At 45.4% G+C, this 22,470-nt stretch overlaps 1 protein-coding gene across 2 annotated transcripts in view; it reads right to left on the reverse strand.

The window, feature by feature from the left end:
- PEBP4 (phosphatidylethanolamine binding protein 4) overlaps nucleotides 1-22,470 on the reverse strand; it is a 261,347-nt gene that overhangs the window by 218,675 nt on the left and 20,202 nt on the right. Inside the window, exons 1-2 of one of the 2 annotated variants that reach the window (XM_065946621.1) lie at nucleotides 1,218-1,690; nucleotides 994-1,130 (exon numbers count right to left, since the gene is read on the reverse strand). In XM_065946621.1, coding sequence (XP_065802693.1) covers nucleotides 994-1,124 — 131 coding nt within the window. In that variant the 5' untranslated portion in view covers nucleotides 1,125-1,130; nucleotides 1,218-1,690. Of the gene's footprint in view, nucleotides 1-993; nucleotides 1,131-1,217; nucleotides 1,691-22,470 lie in introns of those variants that run through there. The other variant, XM_065946620.1, reaches the window with a different exon arrangement.

Consider the following 22,470-nt stretch of genomic DNA (forward strand, 5'->3'; position numbering starts at 1 on the left):
GCTTGGGGGGGCTTGACCGGTCCACCAAAGGGAAAGGCCTGCCTGCCCCCAGGAAGGTCCTGCTCCACAGGGCACCTCGCGCACATAGGAGCAGCAGCCCTTCCCGCCCTCCGTCACACGAAATTTCACCCGGCACTGTTCCACCAGAGTTGCAACTGTACTGATAGGAACAAAATCTACACCATTTTCGGGGAGGAGAAGGTGGCAGAACTCAGCTGCCTAACATTTTAAGGAAAAAACACATTTATCTCTCTAAAAGTAACATTAATGTTTGTAAGAATTCGAATGTATACTCAAGGAGACGGAGTAAGAAGGGCGAGCCCTTGCTCCTGCTCTTACTTCCGACGGCCTCAGTGTGACACCAGCGTCCTCAGCCACCAGGTTGGCAGAGGTGATGGGGGCAACATGGCCTGGGCAGCCCCCGGGATGGCCCATGAGTCCAGGGTGATGAAGACCGGTTCTTCTGACCCACGGTGAGTGAGGAGCGAGCTGGACTCCGACACAGAGTGGGGAGAAGCTTGTGCCCTTGGAAGGGACAGAGCCAGCCTCTGATGCCCAGCCTTTTCTCTGGACAATGTCCAGTGGCCCCACTCCGGCATGTCCTGACACTTCTGGGGCTTTGTTTGAGAAAAACAACCAACCACCTCTCACACAGGGAGGGTCTGGTTACACAGCCTCGGTCAAATACCACTTTTCTTGAAAGTGCCACTTTGTTGGGGGGAAGGGAGCATTCCAGGCCGTAGGGGAGGGATGGTCTCTCTTGGGGTCCCAGCAGGGAGGGTGAGGCCAGCCCCTCAGGTTTGGAGGCCCCAGGGGAGGCGGCCAGATCCGGGTACTCCCCTGGTGTTGAGAGGACCACCCTCTGACTGATGGCGGAGGCCTATCTCACAGTCCTCTCCTCGATCTCAATCCAAGTTTCCTGTCCACAGACTGCTGCGGGAGCCAGGGGACCCTGACCCCTGGAGACCCCCCTCCCTTTGCACCCAGCCTTACTTGCAAAGGACAGCGTCGTTGTCAGGCAGGGCCTCGTACACGCACAAGTCATTGCCCTCCTCCTCTCCAGTGACCACCGCCGCAAGGCCCAGGAGCAGGGCTGCTGTGGCCAGCCTCATGGTCCAGCCCATGGGCACCTGGAAAGGAAGGAATCTTCAGAGCTGCCAGGCCCTTTGCAGGGGGCATGCCCTTCCCACCCACATCCCCTGCCCCAGGGGGCCCACCTGGTGGGGAGAGAGCCCTCTGCTCGGCAAGGAGAAGGGCGGGCACAGCCTGGGCTCCGGCAGCTAATCCGCCACCCGGACACAAGTCCCTTGGGCGGCCCTGGGCCTCCTCCCAGCTGGATTCAGTTTACAGTCGTGGCCTCGGCCCCTCCTCTGTCTATGCAGGGCTGCGCTGTGGCTCGTTCCTGCTGCTGCCCGGGGCAGGGAGCAGACGGCAGAGCAGGAGGGCTCACATAAGCCTCTCGCACGGCCCACCTCGTCATGGGCACACCTCCTACCCTGAGTTTCCCCACGTGCAGTCAGCTGGCTGAGGGCCAGCCTGCCCCTCTGGCTTTAAGGCAAACCCCTGGGAGGCTGGGGGCCCCAGGGTTTGGGTCCTGGGGGTGCTCCTGAGAGCCTGCCTTTGCTGGGTTTTCTGGGAGCAGGAGGGAGGCTGGGCAGTGCCCCCGGCACAGCTCTGCTTCTCCTGCCTGCAGCTCCTCTGCCGCCTGTCTAGATGGCCTCAGGGCTGTGGGGTGGGGGGTCATGGTTGAACGCGGTGACCTTGTGTAGGAAGGGCCGCTGCTCCAGTGGGTGGGGCTGCCTGGCCCGCAGGACAGCTCCGAAGGGCCAGCTGAGGACACCAGGGCGTGTCCAGTTATACCTTGTGGTGGTGCTGAACTCAGCACTCTCCCAAAATAATAGTCCCTGGAGAAGACGGCCTGCAGAGCTGCCCAGGATGGGGTGGCATGCACAGCACTGTCCTGGAAGGGGGGGGCCTTGGGGTTGAGCTGCACTGAACAGCTCAGTGGGGACCCCAGGCAGTCTGCATTCCCTTGGGGAACAGGCCGGCAGGCTGGAGTGTGCGGGGCTCTGCTTGGAACCAGAGCGGGGCAGGGGAAAGATCTAAGGCAGTTCTCACACCTTGGGAGGGGTGTGGGGAACCAGGGACTCCTGGGCTCCGCTCTGAGCTAAACCACATGGCTGGGCGCCCATGCCTCTCTAGATGTGTGTGTCTGTGTTGCGCTTCAGTCGGGTCTGACTCTTTGTGACCCCAGGGGCTGTAGCCCACCAGGCTCCTCTGTCTATGGGATTCTCCCGGCAAGAATCCAAGGAGGGTTGCCATGCCCTCCTTCCGAGGATCTTCCCAACCTAGGGATCAAACCTGTGCCTCTTATGTCTCCTGCATTTGAGGCAGATTGTTTACCACTAGCGCCACCTAGGATGCAGTACCTCTTTTCAAAAACGAGTATGATCTATTCCCTCTGCCTGTCTAAGGAAGGTGAGACCGCGGCTCTGCAGTCTACACAGCTCGATCATTGAAGAAATCATTTTTAGCTGAGCTTGCTTTCTGGTTGAACTCTTACTTCCAGGATCCAACTTCCAGCAAAAAGCCCTTCTTTGGGGCTATAAACTAAACACATTTCTCAGTGATCAGGCTCTCTGAAGCATGACTCAGGCTCCCCCACAGATCCTTCCCAAGGCCTCCCGTACTGGAGAGTGTCTCTGAGTAGCTTCCCCATAAGATGGTTGTGAGAATAAAATGAAATGAATTATATAAGGCACTCAGTAAGGAGTCCGGCACATAGGGAATGCTCAATAATTAACGGATAGTGTAAATATTCTTCCATAGACCCATCCATCTCTTCATCCATTCATTCCCAGTCTGTCTCACCAGCAGGTGTGAGCACCTCCTATGAGCCGAGCCCTGTGGCTGTGGGGCATAGTCTGAGCAAGGTCCCTGCTCTCAGGGAGCTCACAGGACAGCCCAGGTCAGAGGATGGTAGTGCTAGAATGATCACCCAAGATCAAGAGGCTCCAATCTTCAGAGTGACAGTCACTAGAGAAGCCAGAACTCTCCTGGATGTCAGCAGCCTTTAACCCCAGTAAGGATGAATGGCTGTCTGGAGGTGGGAGTGAGTCCACGGGGCAGGACTGCTCCTGGGGAGACTACTCGAGTCAGCAATTCCTCTTTGTTCAGTGAGCACCAGGCTGTTAGCACTGAGTTCTCGTGATGATATGTGTTTTATTCCGTACTGTGATCCTCATGTGTGCTGGCTAAGTCGCTTCAGTCGTGTCTGACTCTGAGACCCCGTGGACTGTAGCCCGCCAGGCTCCTCTGTCCATGGGATTCTCCAGGCAAGAGTACTGGAGTGGGTTGCCATGCCCTCCTTCAGGGGATCTTCTGGACCCAAGGATCAAACCCGGATCTCTTTTATCTCCTATGTTGGCAGGGGGGTTCTTTACCACTAGCACCATCTGGGAAGCCCCATAATCCTCATGAGGTAGGTACTATTATGATCCCATTGCACAGAGAGATTTAGCTAGAGAACCTGCACCCGGGTTACATGGGTAGTAGGTGGCCAACCTGAGATTTGAATCCTCGCTTTCTGGTTCTAGACTCCATGCTCCTAACCATTCCCTCTCCTGACACCTCTTTTGGCTCTGCTGTGCCCTGAACTGTTCCTCTCTAGCCCCTTTGTTCTTAGAATAAAGCCTGGAATCTTCCAGGCATCCCACAATGCCCTGAAAATCTGGATCTTCCTGCCTCTCTAGCCACCTCTTTCTACTCTCTGCCTGTCCTTCAAACTCCTTCCTGCCCCAGGGCCCTCCAGTGCTACGCTGCCCCTTCCCGTTCCCCCTTGGGGGATCCGGAAGTGTCATTTCCTCAAAGAAACTTCCTCTGATTCCCAGACTCCATTAGATTGCTGTTATACAGAATCAGAGCAATTTACTCCTTTCCTTACTGTTCTTATATGTCAGTAAAATTATTTTGTAGCTATTTATACTTAGTAATTTGCTTATAGTCTGCCCACCCCCCAGCCTACCAGTGTCTCAGAGGCAACGCCTAGTCTGTGTCTAGTTTTCCAAGGCAGCCCTTGGTGGGTCTGGATGCTTGTTTGAATGCCTGACAAACTTGCCACTTCTGTTTCTGATGGTCCTCATGTTTACTGAATAGCTCTTAACTCCCTATAAATATCAGTGGGAAAGTAACCTCTCAGGCTGGCCTTAGGCCCTGGATCCCCACTGCTTATTTATCTAACGTTCTCTGGCTTGTTTTTGTACAGAGAGATCTGACAGAATGCAGAGGTTCCTGGTGTTTTTGAATCTGATCCTATCCTTGGGGAATTCACAAGACTTGCCTTTTTGAACTCCAGCCCCCTCAGTGCCCACCCCTGAAGCTGCCTTCTCTTCCTTCAGGCACCTGGGCTGACGACCACCTCCCGGCACCATCAATCAGGCCACACCGTTGGCTTCCTGAGGTATCCCGGTTTCTCTAGGTACCCAGATCTACAGAACCAGTGCTCCTGGAATGCTTTACCCTCCTCTACCTCCCCCAGGCCTCTGTGCCTGGCACCCCATCACTGCCCAAGTGTCCCCTGCTTTTTCTCCACCCAGACACAGACTCTCATGTTTCCCCTCCCTCCTCAACTTTTCCATCTCTGCCTTCTGGAGTCTCTGAACTGCAGTGACCAAATTCCCCCTCAGTCATTTCTTTCCTTCCTCCTTTTTAAAAACATTGAAATATGTTCACATACCATAAAATTCACTTTTTTAACATGTGCAGTTCAGTGGGGATTTTAGTATAAAAATCACTAAAGGATGTGCAGCTATCCTCATTATATAATTCCAGAATATGTCCATCACCCCCAAAGAAGCGTAGAGAATTCATTAGCAGTGACTCCTTATTCCTTCCTCTCTCACAACCTGGGAACTATTAATCTTTCTCTCTTCATAGTGCTTATTCTGGACATTTCATATAGGTGGAATTATACTGTATGTGTTCTTTTGTGGGACTTCCCAGGTGCATCAGTGGTAAAGAATCCTCCAGCCAATGAAGGAGACATAGGAGATATGTTCGATCCCTGGGTCAGGAAGATCCTCTGGAGGAGGAAATGGCAACCCACTCCAGTATTCTTGCCTGGAGAATTCCAAGGACAGATGAGCCTGGTAGGTCAAATTAAATTATGAGTAAATACCCATAAAGGGCTTCCCAGGTGGTTCAGCTGGTAAAGAATCCACCTGCAACCTGGGTTCAATCCCTGGGTTGGGAAGATCACCTGGAGAAGGGAACGGCTACTCACTCCAGTATTCTGGCCTGGAGAATTCCATGGACTGTATAGTCCATGGGGTCGCAAAGAGTTGGACAAGAATGAGCAACTTTCACTTCACTTCACACCCATAAAAGACAATTTAAAGTCCTAAGCAGAAACTAGGGTGAGACTCTTGGGGAAATTAAGACATTCAAAAGTAGCTATATAAGTGGAAGAATTGAAAAAGCCATATGCAGGTCCAGACAAGACACATGCTCAGAAAAAACCCAAGAAGACTGTAACCTTTCACCTTGGGTTCTAGTTCTCAGGATCAGCCTGAGGTCCTTCTTTCTCTGGATGCGGAAATCAGGACCCCACATAGAAAGGTAACTTCCTGAGTCTGTTATTTCCTTCCTCGGTAAGGCCTGTCTGAACTAAATCAGTAATGCTAATCCCATTAGTATTGCCAATTCCCAGCACAGAACTCCAGGAGTGATTTATGTACCCAAGAGCCATTTCTGGGAAAGTTAAAGAAATGTTTGATGCTCAGAAACAAGCATAGAAAAGCCACGAATAACAAGCCTCAAATCATACTAGAGTGAAGAAATTAATGATACCACCCTAAACACGAATTTCCTTAAGGCCTCCAGGCCACAGTTCTCTTTCCTGAGGTTTCTCTGTCTCTTTTGTTGGTCCTTATGGAAAGTCCCGGCCTCACATCTCATACTCCATGCCGAGGAGAAGAGTCCAGCCACTTACCCAGAGCAGTGTGGGAGCTGTGGGGAGGAGGCTGCGGAGAGATGAGAAATCTTGGCAGGTTTCAGGGCTGGAGAAGGTGGGGAGAAAGTTCCCTCCAGGATGCCCCAGAGTCTGGGCCCTTAAGGCCCAATCAGAGTCTGGCAGTGTTGAGCGACAGAGAGTGTAGGGAAGGCTCCTGGAGTTGCCAGCAGAGGAGGCAACGGTTGGTCGTTGGGGAGGCAGTTGGAGAAAGTTCTAGGGAGTTCCAGGGAGGAGCTAATATGTGGAGTGGGTGAGAATAGGAAAGAAGACTGGGTGGGTTTTCTGGCATTCCTCCTTCCAAGGACGCTACAGAAAGCTGTGGGAATCACATAAACGATTCTCTTACCTTTCAAGCTTCACACTGTAAAGCCGGCAGAAGACCCACTGTGGATGTACAAGAGAGCTGCAGGCGGATGGAGGGAAACCATAGAGACCAGAGTTCCTGAGAGAGACAAACAGCACCTGACTGCTTTAGAGCAAAAGGCTCATAGACACAGATAGGAGACAGGTGGGGTTGGGACCCTTGCTTGGGGTGGAATAAGTGCCCCCTTCCCCAGCAAGCATGGCCTGGGGCCACAGAAGAACCACACTGGTTCAAGGCCAAGTTCTGCCAGGCCTGCCAAGTCAGTGTCCAGCATTCTACCAAAATGGGCAGTGGATGCTCCTGTAACAGGCAAGTCCCTTCTCTCTGTGCTTTAAATGACCACATCTGGGTGGACAGCCTCGGTTTCCTTCTGGAAAATTTCTTCCAGGAAATTCCAGGAATCAGTAGACATTTAAACACTCCAGATGAATTAAGTCAGAATCTTTGAGGGTACATTTTTAAGTGCTTCTTATGGGATTTTAAAGAGCAGTCAGGCACCTGACTGGGGGCAATTGCCCTACAGACGCCGAAGGTACAAAGATGCATGAGATGCAGAGCCTGAACTTGATAAACTCACAGTTGAACAAGGACAATAAACATCCAAACAAACAACAATCACAAAATTGTCAACAGTGTGATGAATTCAGCCATAGAAGCATCACTAGGGTAAAGAGGCAGGTATTAATTATATACTTTGTTTTAGGCATTTGCAGATGTTTTGACATCTTAGGGGTCTTGCTGGCTGAGGAGAGAAGGATTTGAAGTCAGCCTTACTGACTCTAGGCCTCTGTTCTTTCCCTTCACATGCTCCTAACCCATTCTTTCCAAACCTAGGGCCTGGGATTTGGTGTTTCTGTTTGTCAGGTTCTCCTAGACAGCATGTGAGGACAACTGTGCTGAAGTTCATCGCTTCACCTCCCTTGGCCAAGCTCTGTGTCCCACTTTCAAAGTCCCCTCCAGGGACTCCACTCTCCTCTGGGAACGTCTTCCCCTCACCCTACTCTCAGATCTGGCCTCCCTTCGATGCCCATTGGTCCTTTTCCTCTTTAACCTTTTCTCAAGTACTCTTGCAGACCTACAACACTCAAGCTGACATATTTGTTTGATTTTCATTGGTATGATGCCAATGATTTTTTTTAAATGATTTTCCTTGGTATGATGCTGTAACCAACCTGTTCAGGGGATTTTCCAGGCAAAAAGACTGGAGTGGGTTGCCATTTCCCACTCCAGAGGATCTCCTCAACCCAGTAATCAAACCCACGTCTCTTGTGTCTCCTGAATTGGCAGGTGGGTTCTTTACCACTAGCGCCACCTGGGAAGCCCCTCAGTATCTGCAAAACAGCTCAAAGATACTGTTGTGTGTATCTGTTGATGGAAATTGCCCCAAGGACCCTGCCCCAAGGCTGCTCTCCACTGTTTCTCCCTGGTCTTGCATCCCCTCCCTTCCCAAATTAGCAACTGCTTGCCCCCAGTTTTCTTTGGTACTCCCCAAGCTTGAGAAGAACAGATGTTGAATGAGAAAAGGAAACAACTGTTTTGAATAAAAGATGTTAATCATAAACTCAACAGGGTAGGCGAATTATGCTGAGCAGAGCCCTGGGGGCTCTTAGGCACAAAGCCTTTCTGTGCCGCACCACCCCCATTTCTTTTATTATAGGAAATAGACTTCCTTTAGCCTCCGTGACCTTCCCTGAGTCCCAACGGGTAGATTCAAGCAGTTGCTAACTAGGGAAGAGAGGGGACGCAAGACCAGGAAGAAACAAACAGTCAAGAGCTTCAAGGACCTTCGTTGTTGCATGGGGAGAAACCTTCCTTTCTCTAGTTGCAGAGCAGGGTGTGGTGTGTGTAGGGGCACTCCTTAGCTACAATGTGCAGGTTTCTCATTGCACTGGTTTCTCTCGCTGCAGAGCACACGATCTCAGTTGTGCAGGTCCCAATAGCTGCGGCTTGTGGGCTCAATAGTTATGGCACACAGGCTTAGCTGCTCCATGGCATGTGGATCTTTCCAGAACATGGATTGAACCCGTGTCCCCTGCATTGCAAGGTGGATTCTTAACTACTGGACCACAGGGAAGCCTGGGAAAACTATGTTTTGAGGGGCTTGGGCTCCCTGGGGAAATACCACTTGGTGATGACACTGTCTTTGGTCACCAAATTATCTCCTAAGCAGAGGTGCCAAAGAATTGATGCTTTTAAATTGTGATGTTGGAGAAGACTCTTGAGAGTCCCTGGATCTTCAAGGAGCTCAAACCAGTCGATCTTAAAGGAACTCAACCCTGAATATTCATTGGAAGGACTGATGCTGAAGCTTCAATCCTCTGGCCATCTGCAAAGAGCTGACTCATTGGAAAAGACCATGATGCTAGGAAAAATTGAGGGCAGGAGAAGAAGGGGGTAACAGAGGATAAGATGGTTGGATGGCATCACCGACTCAATGGACATGAATCCGAGCAAACTCCAGGAGATAGTGGAGGACAGTGGAGCCTGATCTGCTGCAGTCCATGGGGTCGCAAAGAGCTGGACACGACTGAGTGACTGAACAACAATAAGCAGGTGCTAGATTGCAAACAAATGACACCAGGTCCCCAAGGACCAAGGAAGGAAGTTCTTGGTAGTACAGTCAGTCGGTCACATCCCCGGGAGCCCTCACAGATGACAGTCGCACGGGGTGGGGGTGGAGGGGCAGAAAGGACACCAACTCTGCTCTGCCAGCAGGGACCACATGTCCTTGCCCACAGCGGGAGAGATACAAGCCCTCACTGTCCCTGCGGCTGGGACAGGAGGCAGCACGACTTGCTCTTTGACCCGCTCAGATCCAAGTCACACCTCTCATGTCCTCTCATGTCATCATATCTCTCTTTGTAGAGCTCATGGGTGGGCGGCAGAGGGGGTAAGTTCCACTTTGGATTAGGAAATTAGTTTCAACCCACGGAAGAGACTTTTACTTCTTGATTTATTGCATTAAGATTGAGCATAGCACTTGTGATAGGAACAGAGTAAAGGAACAAAGTAGGTGATTAAATAATCCCACTGGGGGATTGTAAATAGAAAAAATATGGGAGACCCTTGTAAGCTAATGATCATTTAAGAAAGCAAGTTGGCTTAACCACAAAACCAAGCAGGCCCGCTTAGCAACAAAACCATCCAACAGAAGCAAGAGACACGCCCCCAAACAATAAAACAATGGTGGCCTGAGATCACATCCTGCCCAGTGAGTTCAGTAAGTTAATGATCCCTAGGACATGCTCTCTGCACACATAAAAAGAAATCATTTATGCAAAGGTGAATTTCAAAGGCCCTCATTGTACTGAGGCCTGAAATAATATTTCCACAGTGCCGTGACAGTCTTGTCTTGACCACGTAGGGACAAGAAAACTCTTCTGCCCAATGAAGGAGGAGCCGATGGCGGAAGCATAATGTCTACTTAAAAATGACGGAGAAAGTGGTCTTTCCCCCTGCCCCACTTTTCCTTTGATTGTAAAACTTTAGCCCAGTAACTTCTCAGGGGATGGCATCCTCTAGCCCAACCACTTATAAGCCTCACAAATGTCCTAGTCTAATAAATCATTTCTTAGTTATCACTTTTTCTCTTACTGAATTCTTTGTGCTGAGACATAAAGGATTGGAGCTCCTCGGAGTGCCCCCAAAATGCCACCCAACAGTTTCACTTGCAGGTGCTCAGTAAATATTTATTGAGGAATGCATGGGTGATGGAAGCATCTGGAAACTTCATTATCTTCTGCATTGTTGAATCATGCACCTTCATTACAGATGTTTGGTGTTGATCCTACCATTATTTCAGTGTTGGGAAGTTTCCTTGTAATGCTTATGAGCCATATCCGAATATGTGTTCTGTTTGTTTTTTTCCCCCAGTCACCCAGGGCACTGTGTGTGTGCTAAGTTGCTTCAGTTCTATCTGATTCTTTGCAACCCCATGGACTGTAGCCCAGTCTGGGCTCCTCTGTCCATGGGATTTCCCAGGCAAGTATGCTGGAGTGTGTTGTCATTTCCTTCTCCAGGGGATCTTCCTGACCCAGAGATCAAACCCGCATCTCTTCTGTCTCCTGCATTGGCAGGAGAATTCTTTACCACTAGCACCACCTGGGAAGCCCTACCCAAAGCACTGTCATAAGTAAAAAACATGCCTCTGTACTTAGGGCTGTGATCCTAAAGAAAAGGATCTCAACACTTATTAATTGTGTCCTATTGTAACTGCTCTCAGGAGAAGAGCTTGCCTAAGTGAGTAGCTGCTACCTACCAATGGTTCCTCTTTGGGTTTTATTATTATTATTATTGTTATTATTATTTCTTTTGGTCTCTGAGTGGCTTGTGGGCTCTTATTTCCCCAACCACAAACTGAACCCAGGCCCTTGCCTGTGAAAGCATGGAGTCCTAACCACTGGACCACCAGGGAATTCCCATCTTTGGGCTTTCTTAAAGCTATATGTCTTGGATATATAAAGAATAATTTTGTTTAAAAGGAAAACCATCACTCTCACACAGCTACAAAGACATGTTCAAATTTCTATTCCAACTCATTATTAATAAAGGAATTGATAAGACCTTCCAACCAGTTCAAAGGCAAGCCAAAGAATGGATACATCCATAGGTCAGGAATGTTGAAATGAATGTGCAATGAGCAAGGGAAATCAAATGAACTTCCACTATCCAGAATTTATTTTTATGTTTATAGATGAGAATTATTTAGCATTGTTTTTAGTTATCTACATCATCATCTACAGTTTATGGAGTTCTAAAAATAGCCCAAGTCATGAAAGGGGCAGAGTCTCAGAAAACCAAGAGTGTGCTTTAAGCAATCTTTCATGGCAGACACCCAGTAATCTTATTTGCTTATTCAAACATCCTTACGTGACAGAAGTGACATTTGGAGTCAATGGAGAAAGAACAGACTATCCAATAAATGCTGCCAGGACAACTGAATTTCCATATGTAAAAATAAAATTAAATTATGACACTATACTTTACCCAGAACAAAATTCAGGTGGATTAAAAATGAAATTTAAAATGGAAAAGTCTTAAACCTTCAGAAGAAAATACAGGAGAGCATCTTTATGACTTAAGATGGGGAGGGAAATAGTACAGAAAAGACACAAACTGTATGAAAAAGATTGATAGACTGGACTATATTTAAAACAAAAAAAATCTTTTTTTCATCAAGAGAACCTGATATAAAATATTGCATAAAGGCAAAAAAGGCTCCATATTCAGAATTCATAAAGAGCTTCTACAGGTCAAATAGGTTTCCCCAGTGGTTCAATGGGTAAATAATCCACCTGCAGTGTAGGAAACAGGAGATGCCGGTTTCATTCCTGGGTTGGGAAGATCCCCTGGAGAAGGGAATGGCAACCCGCTCCAGTATTCTTGCCTGGAGAACCCCATGGACAGAGGAGCCTATTGGTCTATAGTCCAAATGGTCAAAAAGGGTCAGACACGACTGAGCGACTACACACATACACACACACACACACAAATCAAATCAGAAAAAAAATAAACAATAAGCCAGCAGAGAGGAGGGAAAACTACAGGAAGAAACTTGGAGCACAGACCTCTAGGGAGTTGTGCTCCAGTGGCCCCTCTCAGGCCTTTCAGATGAGCACTAGCTCCTCCAACCACCCAAAGGAGCCCAGAGGGACAGCACCACCTGAAGACTCACTCAGAACCAATTGCATGTCACTCTGGCTCCATGCCCAGATTCCTCAGGACACCAGGCCGACCCACCTGGTCAGTTTCCCTGAAGTGGAGGCCAGTTCTGCTTCCATCTGAGATACCAGGATCCCATTCAACTCATTCATTCAACACATCTTTGCGTGCCCTTCTGCGCCAGGTACCGAGAATATGGAGGGAGACCATCCTCCAGAGCTTCCTCCTCTAGGGCTGGTGAAGGAGTCGAACACCAACCATCAAGGCAGGTGCCCTGCCAGAGGGAGACAAACACAAGGAAGGCCTCTGGGATCCCCCAGTACTCTCCTTTGAGCAGCCCCTCAACCCACCCTGTGGTTTTTCGGGTTGTTTCTAAGTTTAATTTATACTTACAGAAAAGTTACAAAAGTAATACAGAGAATATACTGTCTACCCCACATCCAGCTTCACCTTGCATGGCCATACAACACTCATTAAAACTAAGAATTAGGACTTCCTTGGTGGTTCAGTGGTTAAGAATAATCTACCTGCCAATGCAGGGGAGAAGAGGTTCAATCCCTGGTCTGGGAATATTCCACATGCCTTAGAGCAATTAAGCCCGTGCACCACAGCTACTGTGCTTTCTCTCAAGAGCCTGGGAGTCACAGCTACTGAAGCCCGTACTCCCTAGAGCCTGTGGCCTGCAGCAGAGAAGTCACAGCAATGAGAAACCCATGCATTGAAGCGAGAGCGTAGCCCCTGCTCAGTGCAACTAGAGAAAGCCCGCACGCTGCAATGCAGCCAGAATGAAATTATTTTTTTAAAAAAAAAACCTCTAGGAATTAGCCTTAGTACTATACTGTTAGACAACACAATGTATCTGGATTTTATGAGTTTTCACATGGACCCCCTTTTTCTGTTCCAGGGTCCCATGATGTATTTTGTTGTCACATCTCCTTAGTTAGCACCTAAGTTACAGTTGAATAATTGTCTCAGTCCAAAATTCATATATTTAAAATTAATCCCTGAAGTATTTGCAGGGATTTAATCCCTGAAGTATTTGCCTTTGGGGAGGTGATTAGATCACGACGGTGAAGCCCTCATAATTGCAATTAGTACCCATATAAAGGAGGCCCCAGAGAACTCCCTCACCCCTTCTGTCCTGTGAAGACACAATGAGAAGGCACTTATGAACCAGGAAGTGATTCTCACCAGACACCCAATTTGCTGGCAACTTGACCTTTGACTTCCCAGATTCCAGAATTGTGAGGAATAAATGTCTATCATTTGTAAGTCACCCGGTCTGGTATTCACCAGCTGGAATGAACTAAGACACTTGGTCTTTCCTTGTCTTTCATGATTTTGATATTTTTTGAAGCCTACAGGTCAGATATTTTGGAGAAAGTCTTCTCGTGGTTAGATTGAGGCCACACATTATTGAGGAGGCTGCAGCAGAGCACCCCCTTCTCAATGCATCAGATCGGGGGCATATGATGGGTGTCGATCTGTAACTGCTGACATTGACCTTGATCACTTGGTTAAGGTGGTCTCTGTCAGGATTCTCTACTGTAGACTCACTGTTTTTCCCTTTGTAATTATTACATATCTATGAGGAAATACTTAGGGATTGTGCTTCGGCTCTGTCTCTTCTTTCTTTCTGGAGTTATTTCTCCACTGATCTCCAGTAGCATATTGGGCACCTACTGACCTGGGGAGCTCATCTTTCAGTGTCCTATCTTTTTTCCTTTTCATACTGTTCATGGGGTTCTCAAGGCAAGAATACTGAGGTGGTTTGCCATTCCCTTCTCCAGTGGACCACGTTTTGTCAGCTCCAATGGACCACATTTTGGCTTAAAACTTAACATTCAGAAAATGAAGATTGTGGCATCTGGTCCCATCACTTCATGGCAAATAGATAGAGAAACAATGGAAACAGTGACAGACTTTATTTTGGGGGGGCTCCGAAATCACTGCAGATAGTGAGGGACTTCAGCCATGAAATTAAAAGACGCTTGTTCCTTAGAAGAAAAACTATGATCAACCTAGACAGCATATTAAAAAGTACCTTTGCCTTCAAAGTTCCATCTAGTCAAAGCTATGGTTTTTCCAGTAGTCATGTATGGATGCGAGAGTTGGACTATAAAGAAAGTTAAGGGCCAAAGAATTGGTGCTTTTGAACTGTGGTGTTGGAGAAGACTCTTGAGAGTCCCTTGGACTGCAAGGAGTTCCAACTAGTACATTCTGAAGGAAATCAGTCCTGAATCTTCATTGGAAGGACGGATGCTGAAGCTGAAACTCAATACTTTGGCTACCTGATCTGAAGAACTGACTCATTTGAAAAGACCCTGATGCTGGGAAAGAGTAAAGGCAGGAGAAGGGATCACTGACTCAATGGACATGAGTTTAAGTAAATTCTGGGAGTTTGTGATGGATAGGGATACCTGGCATGCTGCAGTCCATGGGGTTGCAAAGAGTTGGACATGACTGAGCAACTGAACTGAACTGACTTAGAGATTATGCAAATATCCCATTTCTAATTAAGTTTTACTTGGGCTGTTTTTTCAACTCACACTTGCGTTGTCTTCATAAGACTGATAACTTCTGATGGTAAGCATGAGCTCTGCAGGGCAACTCAACTGAGAAAGTACATTATGTGTTCTTTCCTTTTATCCACTGCCCACAAGCACAAAGAAGCCAAGCTGTCCTCACCTGGTGCTGCGTGGGTGTCTGCCCCTCACCAAAGGTTGGAGTTTCACTGAGGATACTCCAAAGCTCTAGAAAGACAGGCAGCTGGAAACAGAATATATAAAATATGATAAGGACCTGGAAGTAGCTTTAAATATAAAGACAGCCTGAAGAAGTTAGTCTTCTGTATCTCAGATAAGTGAAAGCTGGGAGGAGGAGAGGATGTATACTAGGGTACATGTGAGCTTTTTTGTTTCCTTAAAACATAGATAAACTGAGGCATAAGGTGGAGAAAGGAGAGCTTGCAACTTGAAGGGGCTCATATGAAAAATCAAAGTAAGGAAGCTGGACTCTGTACCCTGAAATCTATCACTCAAGAGGCCATAGGTTTGAAATACACATGCTTGGAGGCTACGTTTACTTGTTTTTTTTTTTTTTTTTTGAAGGATAATTACAATCCTGTTGTTGAGCTTCCCCAGTGGCTCAGCAGTAAAGAATCCACTGTGATGCAGAAGATGCAGGAGGCCCAGGGTTTGATCCCTGGGTGGGGAAGATCCCCTGGAGAAGGGCATGGTCATCCATTCTACTATCCTTGCCTGGAGAATCCCATAGACAGAGGAGCCTAGCAGGCTACAGTCCATAGGGTCACAAAGAGTCAAACACTACAGAAGCGACTGAGCATGCATGTACGCATTGTGTTGGTTTCTGCCATACATCAACATGAATCAGCCATCGGTATACATACGCCCCCTCCCTCTTAAACCTCCCTCCCACCTCCCTCTGCATCCCACCTCTCTAGGTTGGATGGGCCCCAGTTGGGAAGGCTAATATCCCACAATCCTGGTAACCACTGTCCAGCAGCTAGTGGGGCATAGTACACATATGTGTGTCTTGGATGGCCTCAGGGTCCAAGCCAGACCAACAGTGCTCAGTTTTCCATATGAAGAAAATTGAGACCCTGTCAGCCTTCCAGATTTGGGAAGCCACCTTTCATCCTTCTTGAGCCCTGTAGGGGAGATATCCAGGCCACCGACACATGCTTCCTGGGTCTCCACCCTGTTTGTCCAGCCATAATGTATTGTCCCACTACCCATGAGTCTCTGTCACATGGCCCACACCTTAGGGCCATTTTTAATTTTTATAGAGCAGAATTAAATTAAGGTTTCTCCTAGCAAGAAAATAATTCAGTTCCAGGGTGATATTCAGTCCTGAATTCTGGTTCTTGTTATTAGCTAATGACTGATCCTGAACTTTTAGGTAACAGCTTGCAAGGACCACCAAGAGCTAGTGGCACATCTCAGTTCGGCTTTGATCTCTGTAGTAATGTTGGGTCCTGGTCCCCGGCCTTTAGGAGCGTTGGTGACCATGGAAACCATGAACTCAATGGTCTGTTTTTGTTCTACCTTGTGGGGTAGACACCATTGAGATGATTCTTACAAAGTGCTTAAAAAGTGGGGTGGAGGGAGAGGGGATACATACTAGGGACTCACTAAGTTCTATATGTGTCTTTAGAAGTCATCTTTGAAAGTTCAACCTTAAGTCTGTTTCTTCTGTCTTCCCAACCATTCTGTATGCTATTTATCATACTGACATCATTTCCTTTCTGTTTACCCCAGTTAGAAGGACTTTATTTTCTGCAACTGAGCCCTGACAGATGCAGGTCAAAGAGAGAAATGACCAGTAAGTTAAGGAAAGGGATCTAATTATACAAAAAGACATTCTTGAAATGAGTAATACATACAAACTATGTTAATCAATGTGAAAACATTGATAAAACTTACAGCTTTTCAGAATATGTAAGGCGTTCAAATTCACAAAAAATAAAACAAAAAGACAAATAACAATGGAAAAGCTGAAAATGTGATTTAGGAATTACCTTTTGGACATGTACTAGATCCAGGTGATTTTATGAGAAAATGGTTTCTAAAATTGCAGGATATTTTATTTAACATTAAGTGATGTATTTTTTCATTACAAGTAGCTCCTGATTTCTCCTACTGGCCCAGAAATGTAACATCCATCCTTCAGCACTTCATGGGTAGAACAAGGAGGGTAGAACAAGAAAGTAGAGTTGCTCAGCTTTGAGTATCAGGACAGGTTTCACCTTACTGGAAAGACAGAGTCTGAATGCATGATTTTCAAGAGTCAGATTTTTGAGAAAGAAGTTACCTTCATTTTGCTTTGTATTCAAGAAAACTTTATGAATCAATGAGCATAGATGAAACCATGGAGGACACAAAGTTTATGATCTTGTATGGTCAAAAGACTTTCAATAAGAGTGTTAAGGCAACTGAATGGGGGAAAGGACAGTCTTATCAACAAATGGTGCCGGAAGAACTGGATATCCACATGCAAAAGAATTGAAGTTGGGCTCTTACTTAACACCATATAGAAAAATTAACTAAAAGGGGATCAAAGATTTAAATGTAAGCTCAAAAGCTGCAAAACTCTTAAGAGAAAATATAGGGGCAATTCTTCATGACATCGGATTTGGCAATGATTTCTTAGAAATGACACCAAAGACACAGAAAAATAAAGAAAAAATAGACAAAGTGAACTCTCTGGAAATTAAAAAAAATTGTGCATCAAAGGACACTATAAACAATAAAAATACAACTCACAGAATGGGATAAAACATTTTCAAATCACAAATCTAATAAAGTTTCACATCCAGAAAATATAAAGAACTCCTATTCCTCAACAACAAACCTGATTCAAAAATGAGTAAAGGACTTAAGCAGACATTTCTCCATAGGAGATAAATCAGTGGCCACTAAGCACATGGAAAGATAGTTAACATCACTAGTGCATCAGAGAAGCACATCCAAACTAGAATGAGATACCACCTCACACCATTTAGGATGGCTACTACCAAATAATCCGAAAGTAAGTGTTGGTGAAGATGTGGAGAAGCTGGAGTCCTAGGGCACTGCTGGTGGGGACATAAAATGGTGCAGCCTTTTATAGAAAATAGTACAGGGTGCCTCAAAAAATTAAAAATAGAATTAGCATTTGGTCCCACAACTCCACTTCTGGGTATATGCCTCCAAAGAATTGAAAGCAAAACCTTGAAGAGATGTTTGTATACTCATTATTCACAATAGGCAAAAAGTGGAAGCAACCCAGACAGAGTAAATGAATGGGTGTCAACAGATAAATGGATGGACAACATACTACACAGATATATTCTATCATATGATAACATATCATTCAGCCTTAAAAAGGAAGGGAACTCTGACACATGCTACAGCACGAATGAATGTTGAAGAAACTATGCTAAGTGAAATAAACTAATCATGAAAGGATAAACATTGTATGAATCCACTCGTATGAGGCACATAAAATAGTCAAATTCATTTAGACAGAAAGTAGAAAAGTGATTGCTGGGGGCTGAGGGGAGGGGAGAACGGGGAACAGAGGTTCCATTTTGCAAAGTGAAAAATGTTCTGGAGCTGGGTGATGATAATGGTTGCACAACAGTGCAAACGTACTCAACGCCACAGAGCTGTACACTGAAAAAATGGCTAAGATGGCAAACTTTATGATACATTATTTGACTACAGTCTAAATTTAAAAAAATTTTAAACAACAAAAAAGCACATCAAAGTCAACATAAAATAGGAAGCTCTCTCTAAACAAATGAGATCTGTTTTAATTCATAGATGTATAAGGAGAAAATGATAAAATTTTAATATTGAAGAAATATTCCTTAAAGGAAATGGAATCAATGGAAAGATATCTAGTTGGGACAGTTTAATATTTTAAAAATATCAGTGATCTTCAAATGAATTTATAGGTCTAAAGCATTCGAATAAAAATTTTTTCATTTTTAATGCAAGTTAAAAAGAAAGTCTAAACTTCAATTGGAAGAATCAGTGTAACTGAATAGGTCAGGAATTCTTGGGAAAGGAAAAGTTAATGGGGTATGGAGGGGAGAAGAGCATGTCCTATTTAATTTTTCCCGTAAAACTACTGTAAGTAAAACATTATGGTTCTGTCACAAAAACATGTCTCTGTCACAGCTCAGTGAAACAGAATTGGAAGTCTCGGAACAAATTCAACTGTGAGTGAAGATTTAATATATGATAAAATTGGGATTTAACTGAGGAAAGTAGAGAGACTAGGACAGTTGACTATTCAGAAAAAAGAAACCCAGACAATTCAATTAGTTAAACATGAAATACAAAACTATAAAAGAATGAGAAAATAATATAAAATATTTATACAATACTGGGGAAAGGCCTTGCTAAGATTAAAAGCAAAGAAAAAATATTAATAAAAAACAAAAAACGCATATTTATTAAGAGATAAAAATATGAAATTTTTGAATGCACAAGCACAAACATAAAATTATTAAATGCTAACAGACAAGATAAAAGTCAAGCAAAACACTAGGAAATAATATTTATAACAGGTGACAAAAGACCAATATTCGTAATTTATAAAGAGCCATTATAAATCAATATAAAAAGTATCATTCTACTGAAAAATGAGGAAAGATCCTGAACAAATAATTCACAAAATAAGAAATAAATATATGGTTAAAATAATGTTCTATCTCAGTAACAATTGAAGAATGGAAATTGAAACTAGGTACATTTTAATACATAATAACTATCAAAGACTTAAAAATGTTTATGCAGTTTAAACCTGAAATTCTGCTAAGAATTTACCTTATGGAAATGCCCACATATTTGCTGTATTATTTCTAATAGTAATAGTCTGGAAATCATATAAGTCTAACAAGAGAGAATTAGATTTTTTTAAATGATAACATTTTATACAGGGGAAACTACCACTAAAATATAGGCAGCATACTGTTAAAAATATTGTAAAGATGCTAACTGACATAGAAAGATGTACACAATCATAGCAGTCAGCATTCCTAGAGGAGCTTGATGGTACACTCAACCTGGGAAAAACTTACAGGGAAGCAATAAAAGAGCTGCCTACAAAGATGAGGGCAGGGTGTAGGCAAAAACATTGTTTCTTGTTGTTGCTAAGCCAGGTCCGACTCTCTGCATCCCCATGGACTGTAACCTGCCAGGCTCTTCTGTCCATGGGATTTCCCAGCAAGAATACTTACTGCCATTTCCTTTTTCAGGGGATCTTCCCAACCCAGGAATCAAATCCACGTCTCCTTCATTGGCAGGTGGGTTCTTTACCACTGACTCACCAGGGAAGCCCAGGGAGAAACATTCAGTTCAGTTCAGTCGCTCAGTCGTGTCCGACTCTTTGTGACCCCATGAATCGCAGCACGCCAGGCCTCCCTGTCCATCACCAACTCCCAGAGTTTACTCAAACTCATGTCCATCGAGTCGGTGATGCCATCCAGCCATCTCATCCTCTGTCGTCCCCTTCTCCTCCTGCCCCCAATCCTTCCTGGCATCAGGGTCTTTTCAAATGAGTCAACTCTTCGCATCAGGTGGCCAAAGTGTTGGAGTTTCAGCTTCAGCATCAGTCCTTCCAATGAACACCCAGGACTGATCTCCTTCAGGATGGACTGGTTGGATCTCCTTGCAGTCCAAGGGATTCTCAAGAGTCTTCGCCAACACCACAGTTCAAAAGCATCAGTTCTTCGGTGTTCAGCTTTCTTCACAGTCCAACTCTCACGTCCATACATGATCACTGGAAAAACCATAGCCTTGACTAGACGGACCTTTGTTGGCAAAGTAATGTCTCTGCTTTTTAATATGCTGTCTAGGTTGGTCATAACTTTCCTTCTAAGGAGTAAGTGTCTTTTAATTTCATGGCTGCAGTCACCATCTGCAGTGATTTTGTAGCCCAAAAAATAAAGTCTGACACTGCTTCCACTGTTTCCCCATCTATTTCCCATGAAGTGATGATACCAGAGGCGATGATCTTAGTTTTCTGAATGTTGAGCTTTCAGCCAACTTTTTCACTCTCCTCTTTCACTTTCATCAAGAGGCTTTTTAGTTCTTCTTCACTTTCTGCCATAAGGGTGGTGTCATCTGCATATCTGAGGTTATTGATATTGCTCCCAGCAATCTTGATTCCAGCTTGTGCTTCTTCCAGCCCAGCATTTCTCATGATGTACTCTGCATATAAGTTAAATAAGCAGGGTGACAATATACAGCCTTGATGTATTCCTTTTCCTATTTGGAACCAGTCTGTTGGTCCATTTCCAGTTCTAACTGTTGCTTCCTGATCTGCATATAGGTTTCTCGACAGGCAGGTCAGGTGGTCTGGTATTCCCATCTCTTGAAGAATTTTCCACAGTTTATTGTGATCCACACAGCCAAAGGTTTTGGCATAGTCAATAAAGCAGAAATAGATGTTTTTCTGGAACTTTCTTTCTTTTTCGATGATCCAGCAGATGTTGGCAGTTTGATCTCTGGTTCCTCTGCCTTTTCTAAAACCAGCTTGAACATCTGGAAGTTCACGGTTCATGTATTGCTGAAGCCTGGCTTGGAGAATTTTGAGCATTACTTTACCAGCATGTGAGATGAGTGTAATTGTGCAGTAGTTTGAGCAATCTTTGGGATTGCCTTTCTTCGGGATTGGAATGAAAACTGACCTTTTCCAGTCCTGTGGCCACTGCTGAGTTTTCCAGATTTGCTGGCATATTGAGTGCAGCACTTTCATAGCATCATCTTTCAGGATTTGAAATAGCTCAACTGGAATTCCATCACCTCCACTAGCTTTGTGGTGATGATTTCTAAGGCCCACCTAACTTCACATTCCAGGATGGAGAAACATTACAGGTAGTGAAGTAACCCAGAACTAAAGTCACAGCAAAATGTCTCTAAACTTCCAGGCACGCAGTACAGGCAGGGCAGAGACTAGGGTGAGATAAGTGAGGCACCTAGACTGAAAAACTTAAGGATCCATTCACTCAGGATTGTGCAAGTGAGAGTGAGTTTCTTTATATTTTTGCATCGCAGGCACCTCCCTTATCCCATCCTAGTCTTGTCCTTGGGGGAAGAAGCTACTAAAGGAACTTGGAAAGGGAGTCCTACAGAGAAAGCTGTCTGGAGATAGCAGTGATCTTCAATAGGGTACCAGAGGCAGCCCAAGGTGACCCCACAGAAAGACTATCTGAGATAAATGCTCTTAATTCTCTTCCCATTCTCTTATCTCCCACAAGGCTTCCTCTCACCAGACCTATCTGGAAGCCAGAGGGCAAGGCTACTCCACAGTCAGCCTGTGGGCCAAACAGCAGGGCAGATAAAGGAAGAGTGAATTGGAAGGGCACAGATCAGACAGGCAGGTCCCAACCTTTAAAGAATAATATAGCCTGAGGATATGACATAAACTGATTAAAATCAACCAGATCCAAGATGGCAGACGAGTTGACTTCCTTACAATGGACCTTGACCCTCAGTGTGTGTATGTGTGTTTGTGCTCCGTTGTGTCTGACTGTTTGTGGCCCCATGGACTCTAGCCTGTCAGCCTCCTCTGTCCATGAAATCCTCCAGACAAAAATACTGGAGTGAATTGCCATTTCCTTCTCCATGGGCTTTTCCTGACCCAGGGATCAACCTGAGTCCCCCTGTGTCTCAGAGGCTGAAAGAAGCCTATTTCTTGCAAACAAGAAACAGGGAACATGGAAAAGATTTGTACATGGAGAGCACCACAGGGTCCTGCTCAATTTCAGTCTTGTGACTATTACTACAGGTTAAGAGTTCTGTTAGGGCTTCCCTGGTGGCTTGGTGGTAAAGAATCCATCTGTAATTCAGGAGTTCAGCCCCTGGGTGGGGAAGATCCCCTAGAGAAAGAAATGGCAACCCACTCTAGTATTCTTGCCTGG

Source organism: Muntiacus reevesi, chromosome 10 (assembly GCF_963930625.1).
Source record: "Muntiacus reevesi chromosome 10, mMunRee1.1, whole genome shotgun sequence".
In the NCBI taxonomy this organism is placed as follows: Eukaryota; Metazoa; Chordata; class Mammalia; order Artiodactyla; family Cervidae; genus Muntiacus; species Muntiacus reevesi.